Genomic DNA, 26,799 nt, shown 5'->3' on the forward strand with positions numbered 1-26,799 from the left:
GACATTTAAGTGGTAAATAATTGATTATAAGATGGCTGGGACTTGCCTTAATACCAGGTCATATGAAAAAGTACTGAAGTTCTTAGTTAGTCTCAAGCTGAAAATGGGCCAAGAGGACTTCCAAGCAGTATGGCAGACAGGGTTAACACGAAAAAATCCTTCTTTTCCCTCCAAATACATAGAAATGCTGGATAAATTCCCAGATGCCACAAATGAAGAAAGAACTGAAGGCCTCAGCAGGGTTAGTGGAAGATGAGGCCAAAGGGCCCATGGGTTTGTTATGAGAACTGGGTCTACTCCACAGGGGTTCTACAGGGAAGGAGGTAGGGCCTTGAATACTGCAGAGAGCTGAGTTATAAGGAACTGTCTCATCCATGAAACAGGCTCTTGGAGAACTCTGTTTGCTGGTCTGGAGATATGGCTAGAAGCTGCCTTGCCACCCAGCACTGTGGGTGGGGGAGTCACTTGTGAGAACCAGAACACCAAGCCTGTGCCATTCACAGCTGTGGGGTCCAAGTTCATATTATCCACGCCATGTGGGGAAGCCACACTGAGAAGTTAACACAACACCTTCCTCTGAACTGGGGGGCCTATAAGGATGGGGCAGAGATGGGTATGAGAGCTGTTCAGACATCACCACTGCGGGGCTGTGAGGTTGAAGGTAACACTGCACACGTGTGCTTGTGTGTGCTGGGGCCTGGGCGCTACTGCCGTGGATTCTGATAAGCCCTGCAGGTGGCTACTCACTGGTCCCAACAAGGGCTAGGCCACTTGCAGGGACCTGAGCACTAAGGACAAAAGTGGGGCTGGGAGGCCTGACGCAGGAGTAGGTGGGGACTTACTTGTAGTTGTCGTCTTCCACAAACTTCTGGAGCTCTTCAATGTAGCGTACAGACTTCAGGTACTTCTGCACATGGGGCAGGGTGGTGAGGTGATCTGCAAAAGGTGGACCAAATCCAGAAACTTTAGGCTCTCCCCATCTTTAGGCCCCCAGATGAGGAGTACAGAAATCACGATTTTAGATGCTCCCAGGATACTGAGGCTCATTCACTCTTCCAGCAGTTGCTGATGCAATTTGGGGATTGGCCCTGTGCTGGCCACTGGAACAGAGGGATCATCAGGCCTGGGTTCTGCCCTCAAGGAGTGCCTCCCAGATGACTGGGCCTTAGTCACCACACTCTGAGGCCACCATTTTTTTTTTAGCCAGGAAGGAGGAGCTGCACCTCCACTCAGATATCAGGAACTGGGGAAAGATGGCTCCCTGGCCTCCAGAACAGACCAGAGCCAGGTGTCTGTGCCCTAAAACAGGTTTCCATTGGAGTAAATGGGCAAGCCTCCTATATCTACCCACCAGCTGTGTGACATGAAGACAAGAATGAACGAACAGACCCTGTCCAGCCAGGTGTGGAGGCCTAACCCAGAAGCTGGCCTATGACTGGAGCTGCTGCATCCTAGGAAGAAAGGGAGAGGTCCCTGAACATGCCTGTGCCAGGCTCTGCAGCAGGTAATTTTATAGGAGTCATCTTTGTTAACCTTCACACCTGCCTCATGTGGGAGAAACAATATCCCCATTGCACATAGGAAGAAACTGTGGCAACCTGCACAGGTCGCATTGCTGAGAAGGGCAGAGCTGGGTTTGGACTCCAGGTGATGGAAGGCTTCTGTCACATAGTGTTGCCCATCTCTGGAGGGACTGGTGTCAGCTGCTCTCTGCAGACCTTCACAAACAGTCACTGCACTCCTTCTGAGAGGGCCACTGGGTGGGACAGAACAAGCCAAGGGGAGAGGTGGAGGGAGTAGAGGAGGTCGTGAAGAGGAGCAGAAAAGAGGGTGGGGAGGACCCTCACTTTCTGGGGAGGTGCGTCCAGGTGCAGCAGGAACACCCGATAGCTCTGGCCCTTCATAGCGAGATTCTGAGCAGATCATTTTGTTTCTCTGAAGCCTCAGTGTCCTCTCTCTGAAGTGAGGATGACACCTGTTTTACAAAGCTGATGGTGGAGATGACGCAGGTGAAGGTGAACAGTGGTAAGACAGCATTTGCTGGGCTCTCATGAAATGCCAGGGACTGTGCTAAGGGCTCTGAATGAATCCTATCCCCATTTTCATGCATGAGAAAACCTTCAAGGGGAGAAAGTGACTTTTCAAGAGACAAAGCTGGAATAGGAACCGGAGTCTATCTGACCCTGAAGCCCATGTCTGGTTGCTCTGCTGGCCAGCAGAACAACAAGTATCAATGTATTTGTGTTGGAAAAGGCCTGGGCCAGGAGAAATCTGCCCTGGGAATACAGGTGCCTCCTACCCCTCCTGTCAGAGGAAAGCTGCCCTGAAGTGTGGGAACCCCCACCCTGCCTAGGGATGCTGTGGAGGGGCTGGTGAGCAGGGCTCTTGCTTTGGTGAACCCACCCTGGCTTCCCTGTGACGTTCCCAAATGGAGGCTGTGGATTTTCTCACAACCTATGCACAGCAGGTGAGGCTGGGTTCCTTCCTACCACGCCCCGTTGGTGCTTCTAGACTTTTACTCCTCTGCCGTCTTGTGAAAACCTTGCTCCCCAGAGGCAGGTGCCTAGAGCCCCACCCCCATGCACCACACCCCCTTCACAGCTGACTTCCGCTGACTGGCCGCCTGCTCATCAGTGCTAATTCCCAGAAGACTTCAGCACCTGGCTCACAGTCAAGCTCCACACCCCAAGTCTGCCATCTTCTCGGGTGAAATCAATCCCCAAATGGATGGCCCATCCAGCATTCTGATATCGTCTCCAATGACTTTCTCCATCCCTCTTACACACCCACTATCATGGGCGCACTGTGGATCTGGCCACGTGCAGCAGAGTGTGGCCAGTCACTCACCACATCATTTCCCTTCTCCTAGGCCCACAGTTAGATTATATTTCCTAGTCCCTGTCAGCAAAAGTGGCCTGCACTGCTTGCAAGCCTGGCCCATAAAACCCACCCATGTGTGGTTCTCTCTCATCCTGCACCTGCCAGCTGGATGCAGAGTCCAGTGGAGGATTCTGAGGCCATGGGAGATGGCAGGTTCACAGAACAAAGAAGCCTGATCCCCAAATCTGCTTGGAGGAGAGCTGCCCAGAAAGCTCTTCATGCATGAATGACCCAGGAGCCAGAAAGACCTGGGCTCTGCCACTCATTAGACGTGTGATTGTGGACAAGTGACTAAACTGTTTTCAGCCTCAATTTCCTCACCTGTAATACAGAAATAGTAACACCTAGTTTGCACAGCTTTTGAAAATCAAACCTATGTATAAAAGGATCTAGTACATGTTTGATGCTCAAGATATTAAAATGAAGAACTTTGTAGTTCTTTGGTTTCTAGAGCTCTCTCACTGATAAGACCCAAATTTCAATGAGGTAAGATTTCACAATTCTAACAAAAAGGGTACTAACCATAGCTGCAGGAAACTTGTAAATCAGCAATTATTCGAAGAATATTGTTCATCTGATTGGATCTTTGTTCGTTTTCCATGATGCTGCCTGAGGCAGGATATGCAGAATCAATGTAGATTAAATCCAGAAGATAGATTCCTAAAATTAAAGAAGATATTTCATGACAGAAGGAGCTTACCACAAACCAGAACAAAATAGCACAAAATAGTACTGATCTGCTAAAAAATATAAAGGGTGACTTATGGAAAACTGAGATAATATTTGGACTTTAATTCCAATCCTGATTACTAATTTTTTCACACAGCACTGCCCAACTATAAATCAAACATCTGAGCAACAACCAAAATGTATGCTGGCAAGATTTTAGCATTTCTAGTTCAAATACTCTCCAGCAATAAGGCTTTTACCTGTAATCCAACTAGAAAATAACGGGACATGAAAGGGATGAATACTTGTGTTTCTTACCAACTGCTGAAGTTTAATAGGTCTAAGGTGCCACGTCCAGGAGAACACCCATTTGGGCTGAATTCAGTTTCTTCTTTATTTGCCCAGCTGTCTGTCTATTTGTCTATTTGTTCCCCTACCCCTACCTCATCATACATTAACTAAGAAACAAAAGAAAAAATTAAAAAAGCAACAGCTCTCAGTACAAAGAACTAAAGCTAGAGAATTTGGCCAATGGTGCTTAATAAGAAAAAAAGATGTGAAATAAAAATACGGCTATGTTACAGAAATAGTAATATGTAGTTTGCACAGCTTTTGAAGATCAAACCTATGTCTAAAAGGATCTTAATAAGATCCATCGCAGGCCAGTGATAAGCTGGGGGGATTTGAGGACAAACTGCCTGGCTGGGGAAGGGGAAGGGCCGCTGGCTATGCAGCCACTACACCGCTCTCAGCTGGCTGACTAGCTGCAGGGCCGAGCTTCAGACACCTGGAGATGTGCATGGGCCAAGAATGGAATGTCCTTTCAGCTGCCCTCCAGGAGCACTGCTGTTGTGCCCACCACACTGGCAGAGTTGGGCAGTAGAAGTGACATAAAGCAGAATTCAACCCAGAAAACATTAAGCAAAGCAAGGAAGAGTGCTTGCTCTAAAAAACAAAAGCCCAGGTGATCGAGAAGATCTAATGGTTATAAATTTATATGCATAAAGAAACAATACATCAAATTATACATAGTATAAAAAAGTTAGAAATGAAAAGTGAGTTCAACAAAAACACAACCATAGAGGGAGGCTTTGGTATGTCTTTTCCAGAATTTATATAAGTATAAATGTATACATCATACACATATATATATATACATATACACACATATATATATATAAATGCAATGATATAGTATTACAGTAACAACGTTAACAAGCTTGGGGCAGAGCATGGTGGCTCATGCCTGTAATCCTACCACTTTGGGAGGCCGGGGTGAGCAGATTGCTTGAGCCTAGGAGCTCGGGACCAGCCTGGGCAACATGGCAAAACTCCGTCTCTACAAAAAATACAAAAATTAGCTGGCCATGGTGGTGCATACCTGTAGTCCCAGCTATTTGGAAAGCTGAAGCAGGAGGATCACTTGAGCCCAGGAGGTGGAGGCTGCAGTGAGCTGAGATTGTGCCATTGCACTCCAGCCTGGGTGACAGAGCAAGAGGCTGTCTCAAAAAAAAAAAAAAGGCTAGGCGGTGGCTCATGCCTATAATCTCAGCACTTTGGGAGGTCAGGATCACCTGAGGTCAGGAGTTCAAAACCAGCTTGGCTAACATGGTGAAAGCCCATCTCTACCAAAAACACAAAATTAGGTGTGGTGGTGGGCGCCTGTAATCCCAGCTACTTGGGAGGCTGAGATAGGAGAATCACTTGAACCCAGGAGGCAGAGGTTGCAGTGAGCTAAGATTGGGCCACCGATCTGTTGCCAGCCTAGGCAACAGAGCAGGACTCTGTCTAATAATAATAATAACAATAACAAACTTGGTTTTCTATAAATGAAAACATAGTTCTTTTCAGGTACCCATGGAGTACAAAAATTGATTGTGATATAAAGAAAACCTCAGTAAGTCCTAAAAAGTAAATGCTGTATTATCTACTTTCATTGACCTTACTACATCTAGGATTTAACAATAAATACAGAAAAAAAACTAACCATTTGAAAACAAACACGCATGCACACACACACTCATGTAACTCTTAGGTCAAAGAAAAAATAAAAAATCTGTTTGAAGAATCTATTCGAAGACAATGACAAGGAGAATACTGCATATCAAAACTTATGGGTTCTGACCAAAGTGGTAATCGGGGGAAATTTATAGCCTTAAAAATTTACTATTAAACAACTAAGAATTATTACAAACATTGGAATTAACTTGGTTAATTATATAAAAGTTGTGAGGGTTTGTGCATGGATAGATGAGCACTGCACTAAGAGTTATATGTTCATTATCTGATTTATCCTTCTAACAAGCTATTTTACAGAGAAGGAAAAGGAAACTCAGAGAGGATGTGTAACTTGCTCAAGGTCATGCAGCTGGTAAATGATAGAGACAGGAGTCGAACCCAAGCCTGCCCCCTCCAGAGTACACACTTCCTGTCGTTACAGTGGAGCACTGGTGCTAGATACCATGAGTCATTCGTCTGCTTTTAAAATAGATGCACATTGTTACGGGAAACTGTTAAATCACAGAAACATATGCTAATGCTTCTCACAGGAGCCATTACCACTTCCTTTCTTCCTGGTGGTACCATGTTTCCAAAATTTTAATAATTAGAAATAATTTCCCTTGTAGAGAAACTCCAAGTTTGGTGAGTTTGAATCCACAGATTTATTCTTTCTCTTCACCTTGTTTTTCTTCTCCCCTCTTAAACATGTAACTCAGTTACCACCCTGAAGTGTGAGCAATGGCAATCCTGAAAATGCTATTACGGCTTCACCCCCAACAAAAAGCATCCTCTAGTGCATGGCAGGGAGTGAAGAGATGTGGGACATAGGGCAGCTTTATTCCAGACGCAATGTGCAGACTTCGGCCCAGCTGGCTCAGAGTGGCAGAGTGAAAGCTCAGCCTAGGAGCAGAGAAACTGGAGAGTAGGATGGGGGGAAAGGAAACTTGCTCCCGGGGGATCAAATCCAAGACAGAAACTTCCCTCCTGTCTCATGGGATCCTGCCACCAACCCTGGAAAGTAGGAGGAGAAAACTAAAGCTCAGAGAGATTAAGAAACCTGCCCAAGGCCTCACAGTAAGGGTGATGGAATTTGAACCCAGGTCTATCAGGCTGCTGCACCCATGTTCCCACCCACTGGTCATCAGAAACACAGAGGGAGTTGCCTTTTCTCAAGTAACACCCTCAACATGAAAGGTGCACCCTATGCTGCCCTGTGAGGACAGGTGCCGGACACTGGGCCTCCTCTTGGGTTCCTGGAGGTGGATCCCTGAGTGGCGCTCTGCAAACTGAGGCCCACAGAGTTCATAATTCCCCTCTACAAAACGTGCAGATGCCCACACCTGCCTACTCCTCAAGACCCAGGAGTGTGAGCCAAGGCCATACCTGCTGAGGACTGGGTAAAGCACCCCTCAAAAGGAAGCCTCCTGGCTCCAATGACGTGGGGAGACCTTGAGCCTAGGCAATGCCTAGAAAGAACCTCCATATAAATAGCCTTTCACTCCCACAACGAAAACCACAGCACAAGCAGCAAGTCTCCTACAGTTAACACTGCACAAATCCACAGAAATCTTTTCAGTACTGTATTAGGCCACAACAGAGATATGTATAAGCCTAAACTATAATGAAATCATAAGAATAACCACCTTCCACTTGTACCATGTCAGGCACAGTACCGAGCCCTACATGTAGTTGGCACTCCCCACAACTGTACTCAGACACTTGTTTGCATCATTTGCGTATTTCAAATCTGATTCCCCATCAGGCCTAACGCCTCAAGGGCAGGAAGTGTGTCTTGCTCCAGGAGCTCAATCTCCAGCATCCAGAACCCAGCACACAGGAGCTGCTTGGTAAATGCTGGCTGACAAAGGAATGCATGAGAGAAGGCATATTTTATTTAACTCATAAAATAACCTTATGAAGCACATGTTACCCTCGTTTTGTAGCTGAAGAGAGAGCCACCACCAGTCAAGTGATGATAAAGAGAGCTAATGCTTACCGAGCACATACTGTGTGTCAGTTGCCCAGATTATCGATTCATAAGAAAAATGCTGTTGTCAGGGAGGTTTCATTGTGATTTTATAAGGGAAGAAACTGAAGCTGAGAGTGGTTACACCGCTTGTCTGTGGCCACACAGCTGGGAAGTGGCAGAAGCAGGATTTGAGCACAGGTCTGTCCAGGTTGCCTATGGGCGGTTCTTCTTTTACTCCAGCCAGACTCTCTGGTGTATGGCAGCCAGTGAGGCAAGATAGGGGCACAGGTGAACCCAGGCTATGGCTGTCCCTGCCTGATTTCCCCTATGGGGTCAACACTCTCCAAAAGGGCTCATGAATCTACTGTGGCTGCCTCCCCTGTGCCATCTACCACCTGCTACTCTCCACCTCCCTCATGCCCACTGTGGTCAGTCTGGTCAGCCCCCAGGTCCCATCATCAGTGTCCCACCCAGTCCTGGGGGTCCTTCCAGCTCTGCTACATGACAAGCAGCTGTGGTATAAGTGAGAGAACGTGGGGCCCCGATCCAGGAGACTCGGAACCCTGGCTCTGCCGCTCACCAGCTCGGTGGCCTTAGGCAAGCCTTTTTACCTCCCAGGGCCTCAGTTTCCTTGACTGTGAATAAGGGTAATAACAGTGGTTTACACGAGTCTCCCAGTCCAGGGCCTGGACCACTTAAGTGCATAAGAAGCTGAGCTGACCTTATGGCTGGCCCTATTCGAAGCAGCAGCATGGGAGGAATGAGCCCAGCTGGGTTTGCCACAACCATGGATGGCGCCCAGATGCCGACTGCATGGTGGCCACCCCCCAGTTGGCCCAGTGCTTGGAGCTGTCACCTGGACTGGGACAGCACAGCTGGACACCTCAGCTCCTATTCCTATTTACACAGAGTTACTAAAGCAGATGACACTGTGATGTTGGCCTTATGAAGATGGACAGTAATTGGATCAGCCATTGGCCCTGGCTGCCTTGGGGCTGGACAGTGCCAGGGACCAGGCAAGGCTGAGAGGTGCAGACCTGTTGGGGGAAATAACCCTGACAGTAACAGCCACTGTCTACTCTAGGGAAGGTAGGTATTGTGTTTACCATGGCACCTTACCAGTGACCCTGTACAGAAGGCACTCCTGTTCCCCACCATTTTACAGATTAGGAAACTGAAGCTTAGTTTCAGTTGGCCAAGATCACACAGCTTGCAAGTGAGAGAATTAGGATTTGAATTCAGGACTGCCTGACTCCAAAGATCTGGGACAGAGAGCAGTGCTAGGGGCTGGAGGCTGGGGGCTGGAAGTCATTGGCTGGCACAGGGATGAGGATTCCAGGCAGAGAGTTGGGGGTGTGAGGACCCCTGCTGTGGCCTGTCTTCCCCCAATCCCCAGGACACTGCTGGCAGCTGGCATCTGCCCCATGGCCATGCCCACCCGCAGACTGGACCTCCTCTGAGACAGATCCCAGACCATGCTTAGGCTCTGCTCCCTCCTTCCACGCCCCACACAGGGCCTGGTGACACTGCTGTAGCTGCCACATGAGTGCCAACCAGACCACCGTGGTGAGGCAGACCCGCAGGGCCAGAGTGAGCAGCTCTCAGCTCGTTCTGCTCCAGAAGCTCTCTGCAGCTGGGCTGGCCTCAACACAAGGGGCAGGTGGCCAAACCTGCTTCCTGACAGTGAATACAGGCTCCCCACCAGAGGTGTCCACAGGACACCCGGCCCCAAGGAGGGAGTGCCAGGCTGACAAAGGAGGTGCTCTTCTGAACAGACACCTTCTCTGAAGCTGAGGGACACCCATGCTCGATGGCCCAGAGCCTGCTTGAAGCTGGGCGCTCATAGCCTCCCCAAGCCAAAGCCCGCGGCTGGCACCAGGGCTTCCCACAAGCCCAGAGACTCACTGCTCCCTTGTTCTCCCATCGCCACCCCGTCTCACTTCCAACCCGAGTCTGGTTTTGGTTTTTCTCATACAGCTATCTTTTTAATAAGGAAAATTCTGCTGTGTTGAGGGGAAAAAAAAAACCCTCTACAGCATAAAAATGTGCCACATTTCCATCTTATACTTTCCATTTTCTCCCTCTCCCTTTTTCAAAGTTTGAGATGAAAGACTTTTTTCCATGTTCTCCTGCTTTGCCTTAAAAAGATCACTTTCAAACTTCAGTATTGAAGAGTGCTGGCATCCAGAACTATACTTGTGTGGTTTGATCACATAAACTGTCCTGATAAATTCCAAATGAAATAACAGAGCAGCAGCTCATTAGGATATGTGTGCTCTCTTTAAGAGAGCACAAAGCATTTTCATCTACTGCATGACGAGATCTCAGCAGGCAGCCCAGGCTCCCTGAGAAGATGGGGAAGACTGTGAGTATTAACTAGCACCTGCTAATTAATATCCATCAAGCAAAACAGGGCTTCAGAAAAAATCCTCATTTAGAGAGTATTCCTTTTGTGAAAGCTATTGGAAGCTTACTGTCACTGAGACAGTTTCCTTGGTCTGCAGAAGGGGGCAGGCGCAGGCAGTCACATGGCAGGTGGTCAGAGGCCATGCTTTCTGGATGAGCACATGGCCTTGTGTATGACTTGGGGTTGTGGCTCATGAATCACAAAGGCACGTGGGCAAAGTCCTGCTGTCTGGACAGAATCCTGAAGTCCAGGGAAGCCAAATCACCTCCTGGCTCCCCAAGGTGAAATGAGGACACAACTATAGATCCCCTCATGCCCTGGGGATTGCCTGGTAATGTACAGGCACAAAGAGGTAATCCACTGTTTGCAAATGTTCCCCCAGAGTGCAATGGATGGCATAGCGTGCACTGGGGTTCTGACTGGCAGTAAGAAGGGGCATGAGGAGAGGGCATGCATCTGGTTACTGTTATTGGCCTTTTTTCATGCTGGACACTGTGCTGAGTATATTACATGTACTAGCTCATTTAACCCTTCAATGACATTTGGGAATAGAGAAGAAACTGACACTTTTTTCTGCCTAACACCCACTCCCTATTTTGGAAACAGCCCTTGATTTCCTTTTGGGGAAATTATACCTCCCACACTCATAACCCATGTGGCTTCGGGGCATCTGGAGCAATTCCACCCCATTCTCTGTCCCAGGAGTAAAAACAAATTTTTAAAAATAATTATTTGGGAAAGAAAAAACACCAAATAATTTTGAGATGAAAAAATAAGTTAAAATTAAAATATCAAAATTATCCACAATGATTCAAGGCCATGTAACTACTGAGAGAAAAGTCCACAGCCTCAAATGCTTACATTAATAATTAAAAAACATTTAAAGAGTGAACTTAGTATTCATTATATAGAACTAGAAAAAAAAACCGAGAAAACAATTTAAAATATAAGAACATAAATAATGAATTTTTAAAAAATCAACAGTCTAGCAGAGTGATAACTAAAACTGAAAGTTGGTTCTTTGAGAAAATCAATGAAGTGGACAGTCCTTTGGTATGTACGACTGAGGAAAAAAACACAGATGAACAATATCAGGGATGAGAGAGGGGATATGATTTCAAATATGGAAGAGATGTTAGTGGTATGTGTAAATTTTATGGTAACATTTGAAAATCTAGATGAAATGAATGCTTAGTAGGAAAATATATCTTCTCAAACTTCTCTCAAGAAGAGGCAAAAAACTTTAATTTACTAATAAAGAGAAAAATATTAATAATGGAGAAAGATACTATTAGATTGGTGCAAAAGTAATTGCCATTACTTTTAATCGCAAAAACTGCAATTACTTTTGCACCAACCTAATATAATTAAAATACAATATCTAGATGATTTTAAGGAACTCATGCATAAAACCGTAAAAGAAAAACTTAACATTACTTAAACTGTTCCAGAACAGGAAAAATCAGAAATATCTGCAGTTCATTTTATGATGCTAGCATAACCATTACACCCAAACCTGACAGAGGTGGCATAAAACAGAGACCAATCACATTAATAAATCAAGATGCAGGGATTCCAAATAAAACATTATCAAATAAAACTCACTGGCGTGTCCTGATAAAGCACTGAGCTAGACATAGACTTCCTTAATGTGATAAAGGATACATATTAGAAAATTAAAACAATGTTAATACTGAAATCCTATTAAATAGGAACAAATCAGGAATATCTGACATACTGCTATCATTTAACACTATGCTGAATGCACTAGCCAATGTGATAAAGCAAGACAACAAATGTGGAATAAATATTAAAGATGCATATCACGTGTCATTTTTGCAGGTGATATGATGAGTTATCACATTAGTGATATAATTAGACAATTTAGGATAATCAACTGAAAAACTATTAGAATAACGAAGTTAACTTCAAAGTAAATATACATAAATCAATGTCATTCTTCTATAACAGTAATCATCAGCTAGAAAACACAATGGAAAAAAAAGGGTAATTTACAATAACAGTAAAACTATAAAACACCTGGGAATAAACTTAGAAATGTGTAGATCTATATGAATAAAACATATTTGGTAGGAAAATCATATATAATATCTATTAAAATAAAGTATACGCATATCCTGGGCTTATTAATCCTTCTCCGAAGAATCCATTTTACCAAACAAAGGCACAATTCATAAGAATACAAATCTTTTATCTACATCTCTTTGTATCTGAGTTGTTGCAATGAGAATGTAACGCTTTGGTAATTCAGGTAAAAACTAATGAAATAAAAATATCTGAAGGATTGAAAGATGATGTAAATAAGTAAGGAAATATATAATATTCTTAGATGGGAAGACACAACATTGCAAGGATGTCAATTATTGCCTAATTAACATACACATTTCATATCTGAAATGATTCCAAAGTTCACTTGGAAGAGGAAATGTATGAAAATAAACATTTTTAACAAGAAGAATGAAGAGAGGGGCTTGTTATAAAATGTGCTGTAATGCCCAGTCATTAAGCAGTATAGTATTGCTACAGAGTTAGACAAATAAAGGGAGCCCAGCAATACATACATAGAGATATAGAAATTTAGTGTACGATGAAGGTATATTTCCAATCAATAGGAAAAGGAACAACCCTTCAATAAATGATATTGAGACAAATGATGATTGACTTGGAAAAATATAAAGCTGGATCTCTACTTCATTCCTAAAACAGAATAAATTACACATAAATTAGGGAGTTGAAATCTAAATAATACAAGTACTTGAATAAAATACAGGAGAATAATTTTATAATGCTGAGGTACGCAAAGGCTTAAGTGTGACATAAGACCCAAAACCATTAAAAAAAGACTGACATATTGGGGTCCATTTCTTAAAACCCACACACTTCTGCATGATCAAATCAAACACCATACATGAAGCTGAAAGACAAATGTCAGAGTAGGAAAAATATTTGCAATTTATAAGACAGTCAAGAGTCCTCACATATAAAGAGCTCTTACAATAAATGCAAATTATGTTATAAAAGATGAGCAATTTGTGGAAGAGTATAAATGTAAATAAAAATGTGAATGATTCCCAAGACTCAGTAATAATCAAGGAATTACAAACTAAAACAAGATATTTTTTCCCATTTATACTGAAAAAGTTCATAAAAATTGATAATACTTAGTGTTGATGAGTGTGTGGAAAAAGTCACATTATACAAGAGTGACTACAGCATAAATTGATAGAAACTTTTGGGAGGAGAATTTGGATGTTCAATAATGTGTTTTCTAGGACCCAGTAATTCCACTTCTAGAAATTTACTCTACAGCAATACTACTACAAATTGGCAAACATTAATAAGAAATGTTCATTGCAGCGTTGTTTGTAATTTATAATTATACAAAAAATGCATGGTTTATAGAAATTATTTTATATCCAAGTAGTGGAACATCATGCAGCTATTGTAAGGATAAAATATATTTCTAAGAACTGACACAGAAAGATATCCATGATATGTTTTTAAGTGAAAAACATCAGGTATACCTGTATCAATAGAGAAATCACACACAGAGAACGCATTGCTCAATCTGTTATCGATAGCCATCTTTGGGTATGAAACTGCAGGATTATTTTCTGCTTTATACAATTTTATATTATTTTAACCTTTAGCTATGAATATATACTACAGTTTTAGAAGTAAAAAAAAAAAGCAAGGTATTTCTTTCTTTCTCCTTCTTTCTATTAAAGAAGCAAACACTGTTTTGGCAGGGAGAAGGAGAGCAATATGTGAAGACAAGAATTTCCGAGTGTTCTCAGACCGTGGTTGGTCTTTAAGTTTAGATTTAAAGGCCACAGACATTGACTCCAATCTGTTAGTGCTTCCTATCCCCTCACTCATCTCCCTGCTTTTGGTCTCTCCATTTCCAGTCCAGTCTATACCCTGTGATCTTTCTTAAACCCTATTAGACCGTGCTCCTCACCCACTTAAAAATACCCAGTGGCTTTCCATCCCAACAGGCAATGTGAAAACTCCTTAGCACAGCATCCAAGGTCTCTGGGCTCTGCCCCACACTACCTTTCCAGCCTCTTCCTCCACGTCTCATGTGATGGCCCCAACTATGCCAGCCTCTCCATGCAGCCCCTGATGTGCCCTCTGTCTCATGCCTCTGAGCCTCAGCAGAGGGGTTTCCTCCCCTTGCCTCTGTGCCTCCTTCTCCTTCCTGGCTGCTAACTGGCTCCTCCTGGGCTCGCAGCACACTGTCCTTTCCTTGATTACAGCATTTATCGAGGGCAAGGGCTGTGCCTTATCCATCTCTGCATGCTCAAGGGCCCAGCAGCAAGCCTAGCACAGAGCAGGGGCTCAGAAAATGGCTAGGGAAATGACTGGACCCCATGTTGAATCTTTATTTGAACATACACATCTCCCTTCAACCTGGCCTCTGAAATTCTATTGCTCAGTGGAAGGGTGGCTGTGGTTGCCAGGCACCCCACTCCACAGCCACTCTGTTAAGGGACAGCCCCACACTGTGGTATCTGTAAGCTAAATACTCATATTTCTCAGAGTGCTATAAAGTGCTTCCAGAGGAGCTAACGTCACTAAAAGGAAATGCAAGATGATTCCCCCAGTGAAAGCCTTAGAAACCTGCCTCTATATTGGGTAGAACCGAGGCTGCCCATGTGCCAAGGAAAACACTCTCGAGCTTGTCTTTCCAACCCTGGCTCAGAGATTTGCTACTGTGCACAGAAAGGCTCCCCGAACGTCCGAGGCCACCAGGATCCCGGCCAGAGAGTGAGATCAGACAGCCGCTTCAGTCGCCAAAGTATTTTCCATTTCCACTAATGCACTCGCGTATCTGTGACCACACTGTACCTAGTCTTTAAGTATAACAAAAATAATAATGGAGGCAGATGCAAAACTGTCAGCTTTATTCATTACTCAATGGAAACTGCGAAACAAAAGACAACATTCTAAACCTCAGCTACCAATCCCTGCATTCTCTGGAAAACAAGCAACAGATTTTCAGAGGGTTAGCTAGATCGAAACTGATTTTCACTTCCTTAAAGTAAATTCTTTACTGATTTTGCTGAAATGAAATACTGAGAGGTTCCTTGGGCCCTCTGGAAGGAAGAAGGCATCTGATTGTGAATTTATTTGTGGTTTTCAGGCTCAGGTGTTTTGATCTCTCCCTGCCTTTCTCAATGGAGATGAGAGGATGTGAGTCCCCATGGGGAGGTCCTAGGCTTTCAGTGGGCAGGGGCTCCTCCTACTCCATGGCATGAGCCATCTCTGTGGGCTACACCCTTCTCCAGGACACCCTGTGGACACAAGGCACTTGGCCTGGTCAGATCCAGCTGGCCCAGCAGCAGCCCTGCTAGCCCTTGCAGCCCTAACGCCCTGGTCAGGGTCTGTAGGCAGCGCTATTCCCACCAAGCTTGGGAGCCAATCTCACCCAAGGCAGGCCAAGCACTCAGCCCTCAGCTCTGCCAGCAGTGGGTGATGGAATAGCCAGTGCTCTTGTTAGTCTGGTCTTGTGTGGTGGGGTGGGATAGGAAGGTAGGGGAGAGCCTGGGCCATCACTGGCTGGGGTCAGCTTCAGATTGGAAGGCCTACCTACACCTACTCTCCTTGTATTGCCTCTCCTCTGCCCATGAGACTCAACTCCCTTGGAAAAGGACCCAAGAAACTTGACCCTCTGGACTCTGATCTCCCGGTCACCTCCTTGAGACCCATCCTTCTGCTCTGCACCAATTAGTGCACTGGTTCTCCAGCACCAGTTTTACTCAATTCTGACTTCCCCTTCTGCTACACCAGCAGGCCTTGTGGCCAATGCTCCCCTCATTAGAACATTCTGGCTACATCGTCAGAGGATGCTCTGCAGGGAACAGAGGCCGAAGTGGCAGGAAAGCATGTCTGCTGACCAATTAGAAGAAGCAAGGATGCTGAAGGAAGGTGGCAGGTCATTGTGGGGAGAGGAAGCTGCAAGGGCACAGGGTGATGTGCTTAGGGACCAGCTCACTCAGTGATGTCTGCTGCCATCATGAAAGGGCCTTAGCATCACAAATATTCACTGAGGGCCTCCCACATTCTAGACACAGGGGTATACAGGAGAACACGACAGGCACAGTCCCTGAACCCATGAGGCATACAGCCTGGCAGGAGAGGGACATTCAACAGAGGCATTAATTACACAAACAAGGGCATGAAACTGCTAAAAAAAAAAAAAAAAGTAATCCTCTAGCATATATTTACTTGGGGGAATCATCCTCAGGTGCCAATGAGAGACCCCAAAGGAATCAAGAGACGAGTGAAACAAAAGCGGGTTAGCTATGTCTTCAGCATTCACAGAGTTCATTCAACTGCTCTCCCCCTGCCCCGGCTACTCTCCTCAACTCCAGAGATGTTAAGTAATCTGCCCAAGGTCACTCTGTGACAATGGTAGGATTCCAGCCCAGATAGTTTGACTGCAGAACCCACACTCACATATACTATGTCATATGTGATGTTCACATGTAGCTCAACACATACACTGGAGGAAAGATACGAAAACTACGAAAACCTGAGGCATCTGTGTTCAAATCCTGGCATTGCCACTTATTGTTCAGTGTGATTCTGGGTGAGTTATTCAACTCCTGGAACCTTGCTTTCTTTATCTGGGAGATAGAGATAGTATCTGTAACTTTCTCACAGGGCTGAAGAGGAAAGGAGATAACGCATGTGAAAGGGTTGCAGATTATCTGGATAATGTTGGCCCTCAATGAAGTTACTTGAGAAAAAAAATCCCTGAAGCTTTAGGAGGAGATGGGGGTACAGACCAGTTTCTGGAAACCTTCCAGAAGAGACTAGGTAGCCCCTCACAGAGCTTTCCCTGACTTACCATTAAAAACCTCCTTACCAACTAAGACTTATGTACAGACAGCCTTAGTGCTAGGATCTAAGAAATTTAGTATACTACAGGGCAGATATACAGGACAGAAATTGAACAGATTTATACCTTATCTCTTGAAACCAAAATAATTCATATCTCCTGGGGCTCTTCCCAAGACACAGTGATCCAAGGCTATGGAAACCAGAAAATTTGGGCCAATGACCAGTACACTCACTGCCCAGTAGGAGCTGATCGGAGGGGTTCTAGAATGCTCTGACTCACCCTTTGCCCACCATCTTCTCACATTCATTTGTAGATTGCTACTTCCAGAAAAGAACTGGAGTGTGCCAGGAGGGAAGCCCAAATGCCTTGCCTATTAATAAACCCCAAAGCTGAATAGATTTTACTACATTCAAGGGTACATTCAGGGGAAAGAAAATCCAAAAAGGAGCATAGGAAAGAATACTTCCAAGTAATGGGTTTGAACTGCATGTAGGAGAAGTAGAGGGATAAGAGAGACCACACCTTCCCACACAGTCTATTCCAGGATCTGGAAGAAAGTTCAAACAGCTTTTCTTTTGAATACAGTACAAGAAGACAAGACAAGGCTTCTGTGATAAGAGAGAACTGTCAGAGATGAAACTGCAGGTGGACGCGATGGAAAGAGAGATGCATGAGATACGAAAAAAGATAAAAGAATACTAAAAACATAGCAGAAAAATTAAAAAATTAAACAATAAGGAGTGAGGCAGATACTGCGGAGATTTGCATCATGGATGTGGTGGGCAAGGTTGGCAAGCTCTCCCTCAGTGCCAATGAAAAGAGAAAGGGAAGAAGGGGAAGAAAGAACATAAGGGGATACAGGGGCCTGAGAACAGAGAGATGACCCAGAGAAGGGTGTTTTCCTGAATTCAAGTAGTTAGCCAGAAAGTATCTAGGGATAGAACTCAAGAGTATATCAGGCTCCAGGAAAGAGATCTATGCCTAGATACATTCTGAGTTTATTAGGTTCCAGGAAAGAAATCTATGCTAGACACATTCTGGCTAAACACTTGAATTAAAAACAAAAATAAAAACAAAAAACTCCTGCAAAGACTCAGGCAAAACACAAAAAGCAAAAAATAAAAAATAAAAAAACCATAAAAGTGACCCCTGACCCTCTTTATTTCCCTTTTCCCTCTGCTGTAATTGAATTATACACTCCACCAGACCAGCTATGATGCTGTATGGTAGCTGCTGGCCTTCCCACCTGCTTCCCTGCGGGAGGAGGAGCTTCTAGAAGGCAGGAAGGACTGTTTACCCATGAAATATTAGTGGACATCTGATGATATGTCAATTGCTTTGATTTTTTTTAAGAAGGATATTTTCCCTTAGTAATTATGGTACTTAGATATAAAGACCCAAAGAGATAGGATTTTGGATGCCATAAAATTCTGGTCAACGCACATTTTTTTCCATATAAATCTATGGGGTTGTTTCACCATCACAGATCGGCAGCGGCAGCAGCTGTCAACTTCTGAATTCACTCTTTTTTTTTTTTTTGAGACGGAGTCTTGCTCTGTTGCCAGGCTGGAGTACAGTGGTGCGATCTCTGCTCGCTGCAACCTCTGCCTCCCGGGTTCAAGCGATTCCCCTGCCTTAGCCTCCCGAATAGCTGGGACTACAGGCATGTGCCACCAAACCCGGCTAATTTTTTTTGTATTTTAGTAGAGACGGGGTTTCACCATGTTGGCCAGGATGGTCTCGATTTCCTGAGCTCGTGATCTGCCCGCCTCGGTCTCCCAAAGTGCTGGGATTACAGGCGTGGGCCACCGCGCCCGGCCCTGAATTCACTCTGAATGGATCACACCCACTGTAGCCACACTCCCTCATCAGCGGTCTGTGAAGCCCGCAAACTCCTTCTGCAGATGCCACCCAAACCCCTGGGGCAGAAAGCAAGCACTTGGGTGGCTTTCACGGTTGCATCCCATCTGGTGAGCTCTAAGGATGAACGCCTTTCTTTGGGGCTCGGTAGTGAGGCTGCCCTAGTAATCCAGTTGTAAGAGCCCAGGAAAGGGCATCTCTGTCGAGTCCAGTTTGAGATGGGGATGAGGATGCCTCATGCCAACTCCTTGAGCATGAGCATCTCAAACGCAGGAAGCAGGAGCTTATACTTGGCCATGAAGGGCATACAAATGCCCACTCTGCACAGGCTGCACCTAGTGCAGCTGTGTGGGTGGGGTGAGGGGGGTGGTAAAGTAGCCTAGGGATACCAGTAAGAAGGCCCATTTGGAGCTTGGAAAGCCTAAAGCAATGGTGAAAGAGGAGTAATTTGAAGTGTTCTCTTCAAAGGCTGCAATGGGTACTGGTCTGGGAAAAGGCCTGCTTCTCTCCTTCGGTAAGGGTTCCTGACAGTGATCTGGCCCCTGGTGACCCTGAGCCCACAAACAGGGGCACTGGGAGAGGTGGGGCTCAAATGAGGCTCCTGGGTCAAGGGAGCTGCCTCAGAGCATGGGGTGGGAGAATGGGAGCCTGCAGGCAAAAGAATGCTGGGAATGGTGACCATGGTCACAAGCTCTGGGCTGAGCAGCACTTGTGCAATTTCATGGAGTCTTCATTTTACAAAAGAGGAAAGGGAGGCTCAGAGAGGCTAAGTTGTTTGTTCAAGATCATACAGCTAGTGTGTGGCAGAGCTGACACTGCACCCCAGGTCTGACTCTTGAGTCTGGGCCCTGATCCATGGCATGGCTTCAGCTTGCCCTTCCCAACCTGGCCTTATTTGACTGCATGTGAATGTGTGAAGCTGCTGAGCCAGGGCAGGGGTGCTGCCATATGGGCTGACCTGAGCCATCTCCTCAGCTCATCTACCAAAAGCATTCCGAGGAAAGCATCATGACCTTCTCCATCCACGTGGGGAAACTGAGGCTCCGAACGGTAGGGTGAGTTTCCCAAGGTCTCTTGGCCCACAGTTGGAGGAGACAAGGTTTGAATCCAGGTCTGGCTGGCCACAAACCCTGCTCCTTCAACCTCCTGGCCATGGCTGGGTAGACTCCAGGGACCCACCTGTCAGCCATGAACCTCTGTTTTGTGTTCACACTGAGAGCTGAGTTGTGTGGTTCCCACTCTCTGTGATCCTTAATCCAGTCCTGGAGGGTAGGTGCACAGGCCTTGCCCTCAGAGGGGGCAGATGTCCTGCTGGGGACTGGAAACATCTCCAGACCAGAACAGGACTTAGTTCCAAGTGGATTACCACGAGCTCAGGAAGACAAGTCTGATTCACAGCCCATCAAACCTCACTGAACAGGCTCATGGTGCCCAGCTCCACTATGTTGCTGGGCTCAGGCCTCTAGAGCCAAACGCTTCCTTTAGTAAGATCCCGGTGTCAGCACCACCCCTATCATGTACCTCACAACAAAGCCTTCTGAGATTTCTCAGCTCCAACATTGGAAGACAACAATAAGACACCAGTGTCAACCAGTGGATGAACTAAACTCAGAACCAGAAGGCCTGCCACACTCTGCAATAGCAGCAGCTGCTCCAGGACCAAGCGATCCTCTGCAGGCCAGCCTGGACAGGGTAGGGCTCTAGAGCCAGGTGGTCTCGGTGGGTCGGGGGGATGCTGCCATTGACTTGTGGCTTCAGGACAGTTCCTCAGCCAGAACAGTTCCTCTGGTCCTCAGTTTTGGCCTCTGTAAACAGGGGTAACAACGGTGCCTCCCCCATGTGGAGGTGTAGACAGAATGAGGTATATATGAGGTCATAGCTCAATAAAGGTTAGGGTGATGGTGATAACATTAGTAGAAAATGGCAGGCCCAGACTGCAGAGAAACGAGGACCCAGGCCTCAGTTTCCACTCCTCTCCAACGTGTTCTCCCTCCTCCAGCCCCACATTCTGTTCCACCCACAGCGAGGGCTGAAAAAGTATGCAACTGCCTTGAGAACAACTTATTCCCTTGCCCTTGCCTCCTCTCTGATCCTCTATCACAGCCAGAGGTGAAATGGGCTCTCTTGTTTGGGGAAGGGGATTCTCCATGGCCTGGGAGCCCTCCCTACTCTCCGGGGTAGCACAGGAGGTAGGGAGACCTGGTTTGAACACCCACCCCACTGGGTGACCCTCGTTAAACAACCTCACCCTTCTGAGCCTCATCTCATGTGCTCTCACCTCATGTGTCCAGGCTGAGCATTAAATGAGGTCATATAAGCAAACCAACACGGTGCCTGGCACACAGCAGCTTTCTTCATTCATTCAGTCATTCATTCGTTTATTCACCAAGTAGCTGCTGAGCACTTTCTCAGTTAAGCTCTGTGCTAGGCTCACAGGATACAACAGTGAGAAAAACCAGACGCTCCCTACTCCCCTCATGGGCCTGACAATGGCCAAGCACTGAAGAAGTGCCTGTGTCCTTCCTCTCTTCCATGGGAACCCCACATCCAGCCCAACTGGCCCCCACCTGGGTGTGCAGAGAGAATCCCAGGCTGGGGGCTCACAGCTCGGGAGGCCAGCTGCAGTCTGGGCAGGGATGGCAGCCTGGGAATTCTGCTTATCTTCTGGGCAACCACAGCTCCTCATACATCAGACCCACAGGTACTGTGCTGCCTCCCACAAAATGTGCTTTATTTCTAAGACATGTGTGCCCAAAAAAGTACAATTATATATCAGTAGTGCTACCAATTCCTGGTCTATGTGAAGGGACTCAGGGTTTTATACCTACTGAGGAGGAGTTTAGGGCAGTGTTAGGTTACAGACTTTGCTGTAAGTTCTAAAGGACTTGGGCAAGTTAAGATATTTACTTTATTTGAATCTCAATTTCCATTTTTTGCAAGATGAGCATAACTCCAACCTTGCAAGGCTGTTTTGAGAATCAGAGTTTTCATATGAATGCCTTTAATACACCAAAAGTAATGATAATGATAACACCACCACCAGTGACCAACATCTGTTAGCATTTACTGAGTGCCCAGCATCGTGCTAAGTGTTTCTCAGGCATTAATTCATTCTTTTATCCAATAAATATGTATCGAGGGAATAGAAAACTCAGAAATAAAGCTGCACACCTACAACCATCTGATCTTCAACACGGCTGACAAAAACAAGCAATGAGAAAAGGACTCCCTACTCAATAAATGCTGCTGGGATAACTGGCTAACCATATGCAGAAGATTAAAGCTGGACCCCCACCTCTCACTGTACACAAAAATGAGCTCAAAATGTATCAAATATTTAAATGTAAGACTTTAAACTATTAAAAATCCTAAAAGACAATCTAGGAAATACTCTTCTTGACGTCAGCTTTGGCAAAGAATTTTTGGCTAAGTCCCCAAACGCAAATGCAACAAAAACAAAAATAGACAAGTGGGACTTAATTAAACTAAAGAGCTTCTGCACAGCAAAATAAACTATCAACAGAGTAAGCAGACAACCTACATAATGAGTGATGATATTCACAAATCCTGCATCTGACAAAGACCTAATAACCAATCTATAAGAAACCTAAGCAAATCAATAAGCAAAAATCAAATAATCCCGTTAAAAAATGGGCAAAAGACATGAACACACTTCTCAAAAGAAGACATACAAGCAGCCAACAAACATGAAAAGCTGCTCAGCATCACTAATCATCAGAGAAATGCAACTCAAAACCACAGTAAGATACCATTTCACACCAGTCAGAATGGCTATTATTAAAAAGTTAAAAAATCAACAGATGCTGGTCAGGCTGCAGAGAAAAGGGAACACATACACAGTTGGTGGGAATGTAAATTGGTCCAGTCACTGTGGAAAGCAGTCTGGAGATTTCTCAAAGAACTTAAAATAGAGCTACTATTCAACCCTGCAATCCCATTACTGGGTATATGCCTAAAGGAAAATAAATCATTTCTATCAAAAAGACACATTCAAGCTGGCTGTGGTGGCTCACGCCTGTAATCTCAGCACTTTGAGAGGCTGAGGCAGGAGGATCACTTGAGGTCAGGAGTTTGAGACCAGCCTGGCCAACATGGTGAGACCCCATCTCTACTAAAAATGCAAAAATTAGCCAGGCGTGGTGGTGGATGTCTGTCATCCCAGCTACTCAGGAGGCTAAGGCACAAGAATCACTTGAATCTGGGAGGCCAAGATTGCAGTAAGCTGAGATTGCACCACTGCACTCCAGCCTAGATGACAGAGTGAGATGCTGTCTCAAAAAAAAAAAAAAAAAAAAAAAGACACACGCACTCACACGTTCATCACTGCACTATTCACAACAGCAAAACTGTGGAATCAACCCAGGTGCCCATCAATGGTAAAATGGATAAAGAAAATGTACATATACACCATGGAATACTACATAGCCATAAAAATGAAATCATGTCCTTTGAAGCAATATGGATATAGTTGGAGGCCATAATACCAAGCAAATTCACACAGGAACAGAAAAGCAAATATTGCATGTTCTCACTTATAAGCAGGAGCTAAACGCAGGGTACACATGGACATAAATATAGGAACAACAGGCATCATGGACTATTAGAGGCAGGAGGGAGGAGGGGTGTGGGCTGAAAAACTACCTATTAGGTGGCATGCTCCCTACCTGGGTGATGAGATTCATACCCCAAACCTCAGCATCATGCAATATTCCCATGTAACAAATATGTACATGTACCCCCATACCTAAAATAAAAGTTTGAAATTTAAAAAATAAATAACGTATCGAGAATCCACCATGTTCTCCCTGCCACAGATACTGCAGGAAAAAAAACTCATACGGTTCCTGCTTTTGTGCAGCTTACTGCCTAGCAGAGGCGTCAAACAGTAAACAAATAACTGCATGAATAATTACTTAAATAAATGGAATAATATGAACAACAAAGACTACATCCAGTCTTCCATTTATATAAATGCCATTATATATATTTTCTAGATGAGGAAACGAAAGGTCAGAGAGGTTGGGAAGCTTGTCTCAAGCCACAGACCTGGTAAGTGGCAGGGCTAGGCCTCAAATCTCATTGAATAGGAATTATTTTGCCTAGAATAGCATCAGAGTTCAAAAGCATCTGCAGAGAGCTCCACATCTTCTGGGGCTCTACCTCTAGTCTAAGAGCTGCTCAGAGTAAAGGCGGAATCGGAGCAAAAGGCTTGCTGTGCCTCCACGCAGCCCTCCCTGGGCTGAGTCAGAAAGATGGAGGGCTTGGTCCCTTGGGGTTACTTAACCCTGGGAAAGAAGGCATCATGAGGAAGAATTCTACGTCCTCCAATAGTCAATAAATGAGTTTAGGGAAGTAACTGCCCCATTTTTGAAAACATAAGGGTAGCAGATATCACCAGTAGGTGACAACCCAACCAGGATACCTCAGAGGAACCCTGGGTGAAAAGATGCAGGTCGTCACAGGGCCTGGAGGGTAGGCGTGCCCACCTGGCTCTGCCACTGACCAGCGCTGTGGCCTGGAGTTCCTCCTCTAAAAAACAGGGAGAATAAGAGCACCTCCCTTGGAGGGCCACTGTGAGGCTACAGTGAGAGAGTACCGACGAAGTGCTTAACTCAGTGCCAGGCACGGAGCAGCTGTCCTCCTGTAGACACTGAAAGTCAAGCTGGTCCTCCCTCCAGCAAAGTGGATTTCAACAATGAAATACAACCCAGCTGGAGTGTCAGGGCCCAGCAGCTCTATTTCTTATCTTGCTTTATATACTGTAAGGCTATTTTTGCCTTACTCACATATCACCTTCATGATTTTTGCCAACATAGTACCTATATTTTTTTTATTGTGGCCAAATACACCCACCATAAAATTTACCATTAGTGACATTTATTACATTCATGCTGTTGTGTAACTATCATCACTATTTTGTTCTGGAACATTTTCTTCACCTCAAAATGGAATGCTACAACCATTAAGCAATCACTCCCCATTCCCCCCTTTCCAGCCTAGGCTACCACTAATGTACTTTCTGTCTCTATGGACTTACTAATTCTGGACATTTCATATAAATGGAATCATACAATATGAGACCTTTTGTGTCTGGCTTCTTTCACTTAGCATTTTCAAGGTTCATCAGTGTCGTAGCATGGATCGGTACTTCACTGCCTTTATGGCTGAATGGTATTCCACTGTATGCATATACTACTTTTCGTTTATCTATTCATCTGTTGGTGGACATTTCAGTTGTTTCCATGCTTTGGCTATTGTGAATAGTGCCATTATGAACATTCATGTACAAGTTTTTGTTTGAACATGTGTTTCTTCTTTTGGGTATATACCCTGAGTACAATTGCTGGGTCACACTATATGATTTTTTACTTAACTTTTTGAGTGAAATCATAAGTTTGATGTGTTAATAACATTAAGATAAATACTTAGCTATCAAAGTAAGGTTATCTACAATGCCATCTAAAATCATGAGGACCGAAAGTAGTGCATGCCCACACTCTGGGAAACTCAGATTTCATGTGTTCCTGCACGAATCGTCCATGAGGGCCACTGCTGGGGTACTACGGGTCCAGGAGCTAATGCTGGGTGGGGATCCAGCGGTCACCTGATGGGTCAAAAGCACTGTTAGAGGGGGACAGCCAAGGCTCTGAGCCAGGGAAGCAGCTCCATTTTCAGGCCTCAGGGCTAAGCTTTCAGAACATGGGGTGGAGAGGAGAAAAGGAAGTGGCAGGGAAGGAACAAGGCTGAGGGTTCCAGGCTTCAGCACCAACAACGGAGGTGACTTCCGAGCAGAGGCTCAAAGAGGGGTTCTGGGGGCTAGTCTCAGGCTGCCCCTCCCACAGTCTAATCCATCCTCTGCTGTGCTTGTGGCCAACTCTCCAGGTGCCCAGAAGGGGAGGGCAAGGGCAGAGCAAAGGGGCTTGCCTTCAGCTTTCTTCAGACATTCTCCAACGAGGAGTCCTGCCCCTATATGGAGACCTCTGTCTTGGTAATTACGGAGCACCTAGAAAGAAGGGTTGTTTTCAGTGGGAACTCTTTCATCTCTGTCTTAAATTATACATCATGACTTAATGTTAACTCTGATGTCTTCTAGAATTCAAGTGAGACATAAACATACTCCCAGAAGCACAGAGTCTGCATTCATTACTGGGACCACCTTGACCAAATAAGAGGTGTCACCAAGTCTATTTATAGTTTAAATATCTCTCAACTGCCCTTTCTTAAAATCTGTTGAGGTAGTTTCCACATAAACAAGGAGGAATGTCTAGGCCCTATCATCATTCTTTCATTAGGGCTTCATATCTAGAGGGTAAGCAGACATCAATCAAACCACAGCATGGGGCTATGGAGAAAAAGTATAGGAGCTCTGGGCAGAGCAATGGAGTGAACTGAGAGGTGTAGATTAATAAATAAAAGCCGCCATCTAAAATCCAGTTATCATTGAATTTAAAATAAGACCAGTGTGAAAGCTAGCAGGGTTGTGGTGAAATCAGGAAACCCATACACTGCTGGAGCAGGGTGAGCTGGTTCAACCCTTTGGGAAAGTATTAGGGATTCCAAAGCCAGAATAATATTGGTATCCTTTGACTCAGCAGTTGCTCTCCCAGGAACTTATTCTGAGGAAATAATTCTAAAAGAAGGGAAAACATTGTACACACCAGGGTATTTATTGCAGGGAAATCTACGGTGGTTAAAAGAAAACAAACAAAAACTTGGAACCATTCTAATATCAAACAATAGGGAAATAGCTAAGGAAATTAAAATAACTACTTAACAAAAATACAGAACCGCAAAGTACTGGAACAGTGGAATTTTAAGTGCTTTAAAAAATTTTACAGCACTCGCCAGGCGCGGTGGCTCACGCCTGTAATCCCAGCACTTTGGGAGGCTGAGGCGGGTGGATCACCTGAGGTCAGGAGTTCGAGACCAGCCTCAACATGGAGAAACCCCGTCTCTACTAAAAGCACAAAATTAGTCGGGCATAATTAGTGGTGCATGCCTGTAATCTCAGCTACTCGGGAGGCTGAGGCAGGAGAATTGTTTGAACCTGGGAGGCGGAGGTTGCGGTGAGTCGAGATCGCGCCATTGCACTCCAGCCTGGGCAACAAGAGCGAAACTCCG

General features: G+C 45.2%; 1 protein-coding gene across 29 annotated transcripts in view; it reads right to left on the bottom strand.

The window, feature by feature from the left end:
* RALGPS1 (Ral GEF with PH domain and SH3 binding motif 1) overlaps positions 1–26,799 on the bottom strand; it is a 302,263-nt gene that overhangs the window by 54,614 nt on the left and 220,850 nt on the right. For all 29 annotated transcript variants that reach the window (XM_055271045.2, XM_055271044.2, XM_055271039.2 and 26 more), the window contains 2 exons: positions 3,403–3,540; positions 843–936 (listed from right to left, as the gene is read on the bottom strand). In XM_055271045.2, coding sequence (XP_055127020.1) covers positions 843–936; positions 3,403–3,540 — 232 coding nt within the window. The remainder of the gene's footprint in view (positions 1–842; positions 937–3,402; positions 3,541–26,799) is intronic.

The sequence above is a fragment of the Symphalangus syndactylus genome, chromosome 3 (assembly GCF_028878055.3).
Source record: "Symphalangus syndactylus isolate Jambi chromosome 3, NHGRI_mSymSyn1-v2.1_pri, whole genome shotgun sequence".
Taxonomy (NCBI): domain Eukaryota; kingdom Metazoa; phylum Chordata; class Mammalia; order Primates; family Hylobatidae; genus Symphalangus; species Symphalangus syndactylus.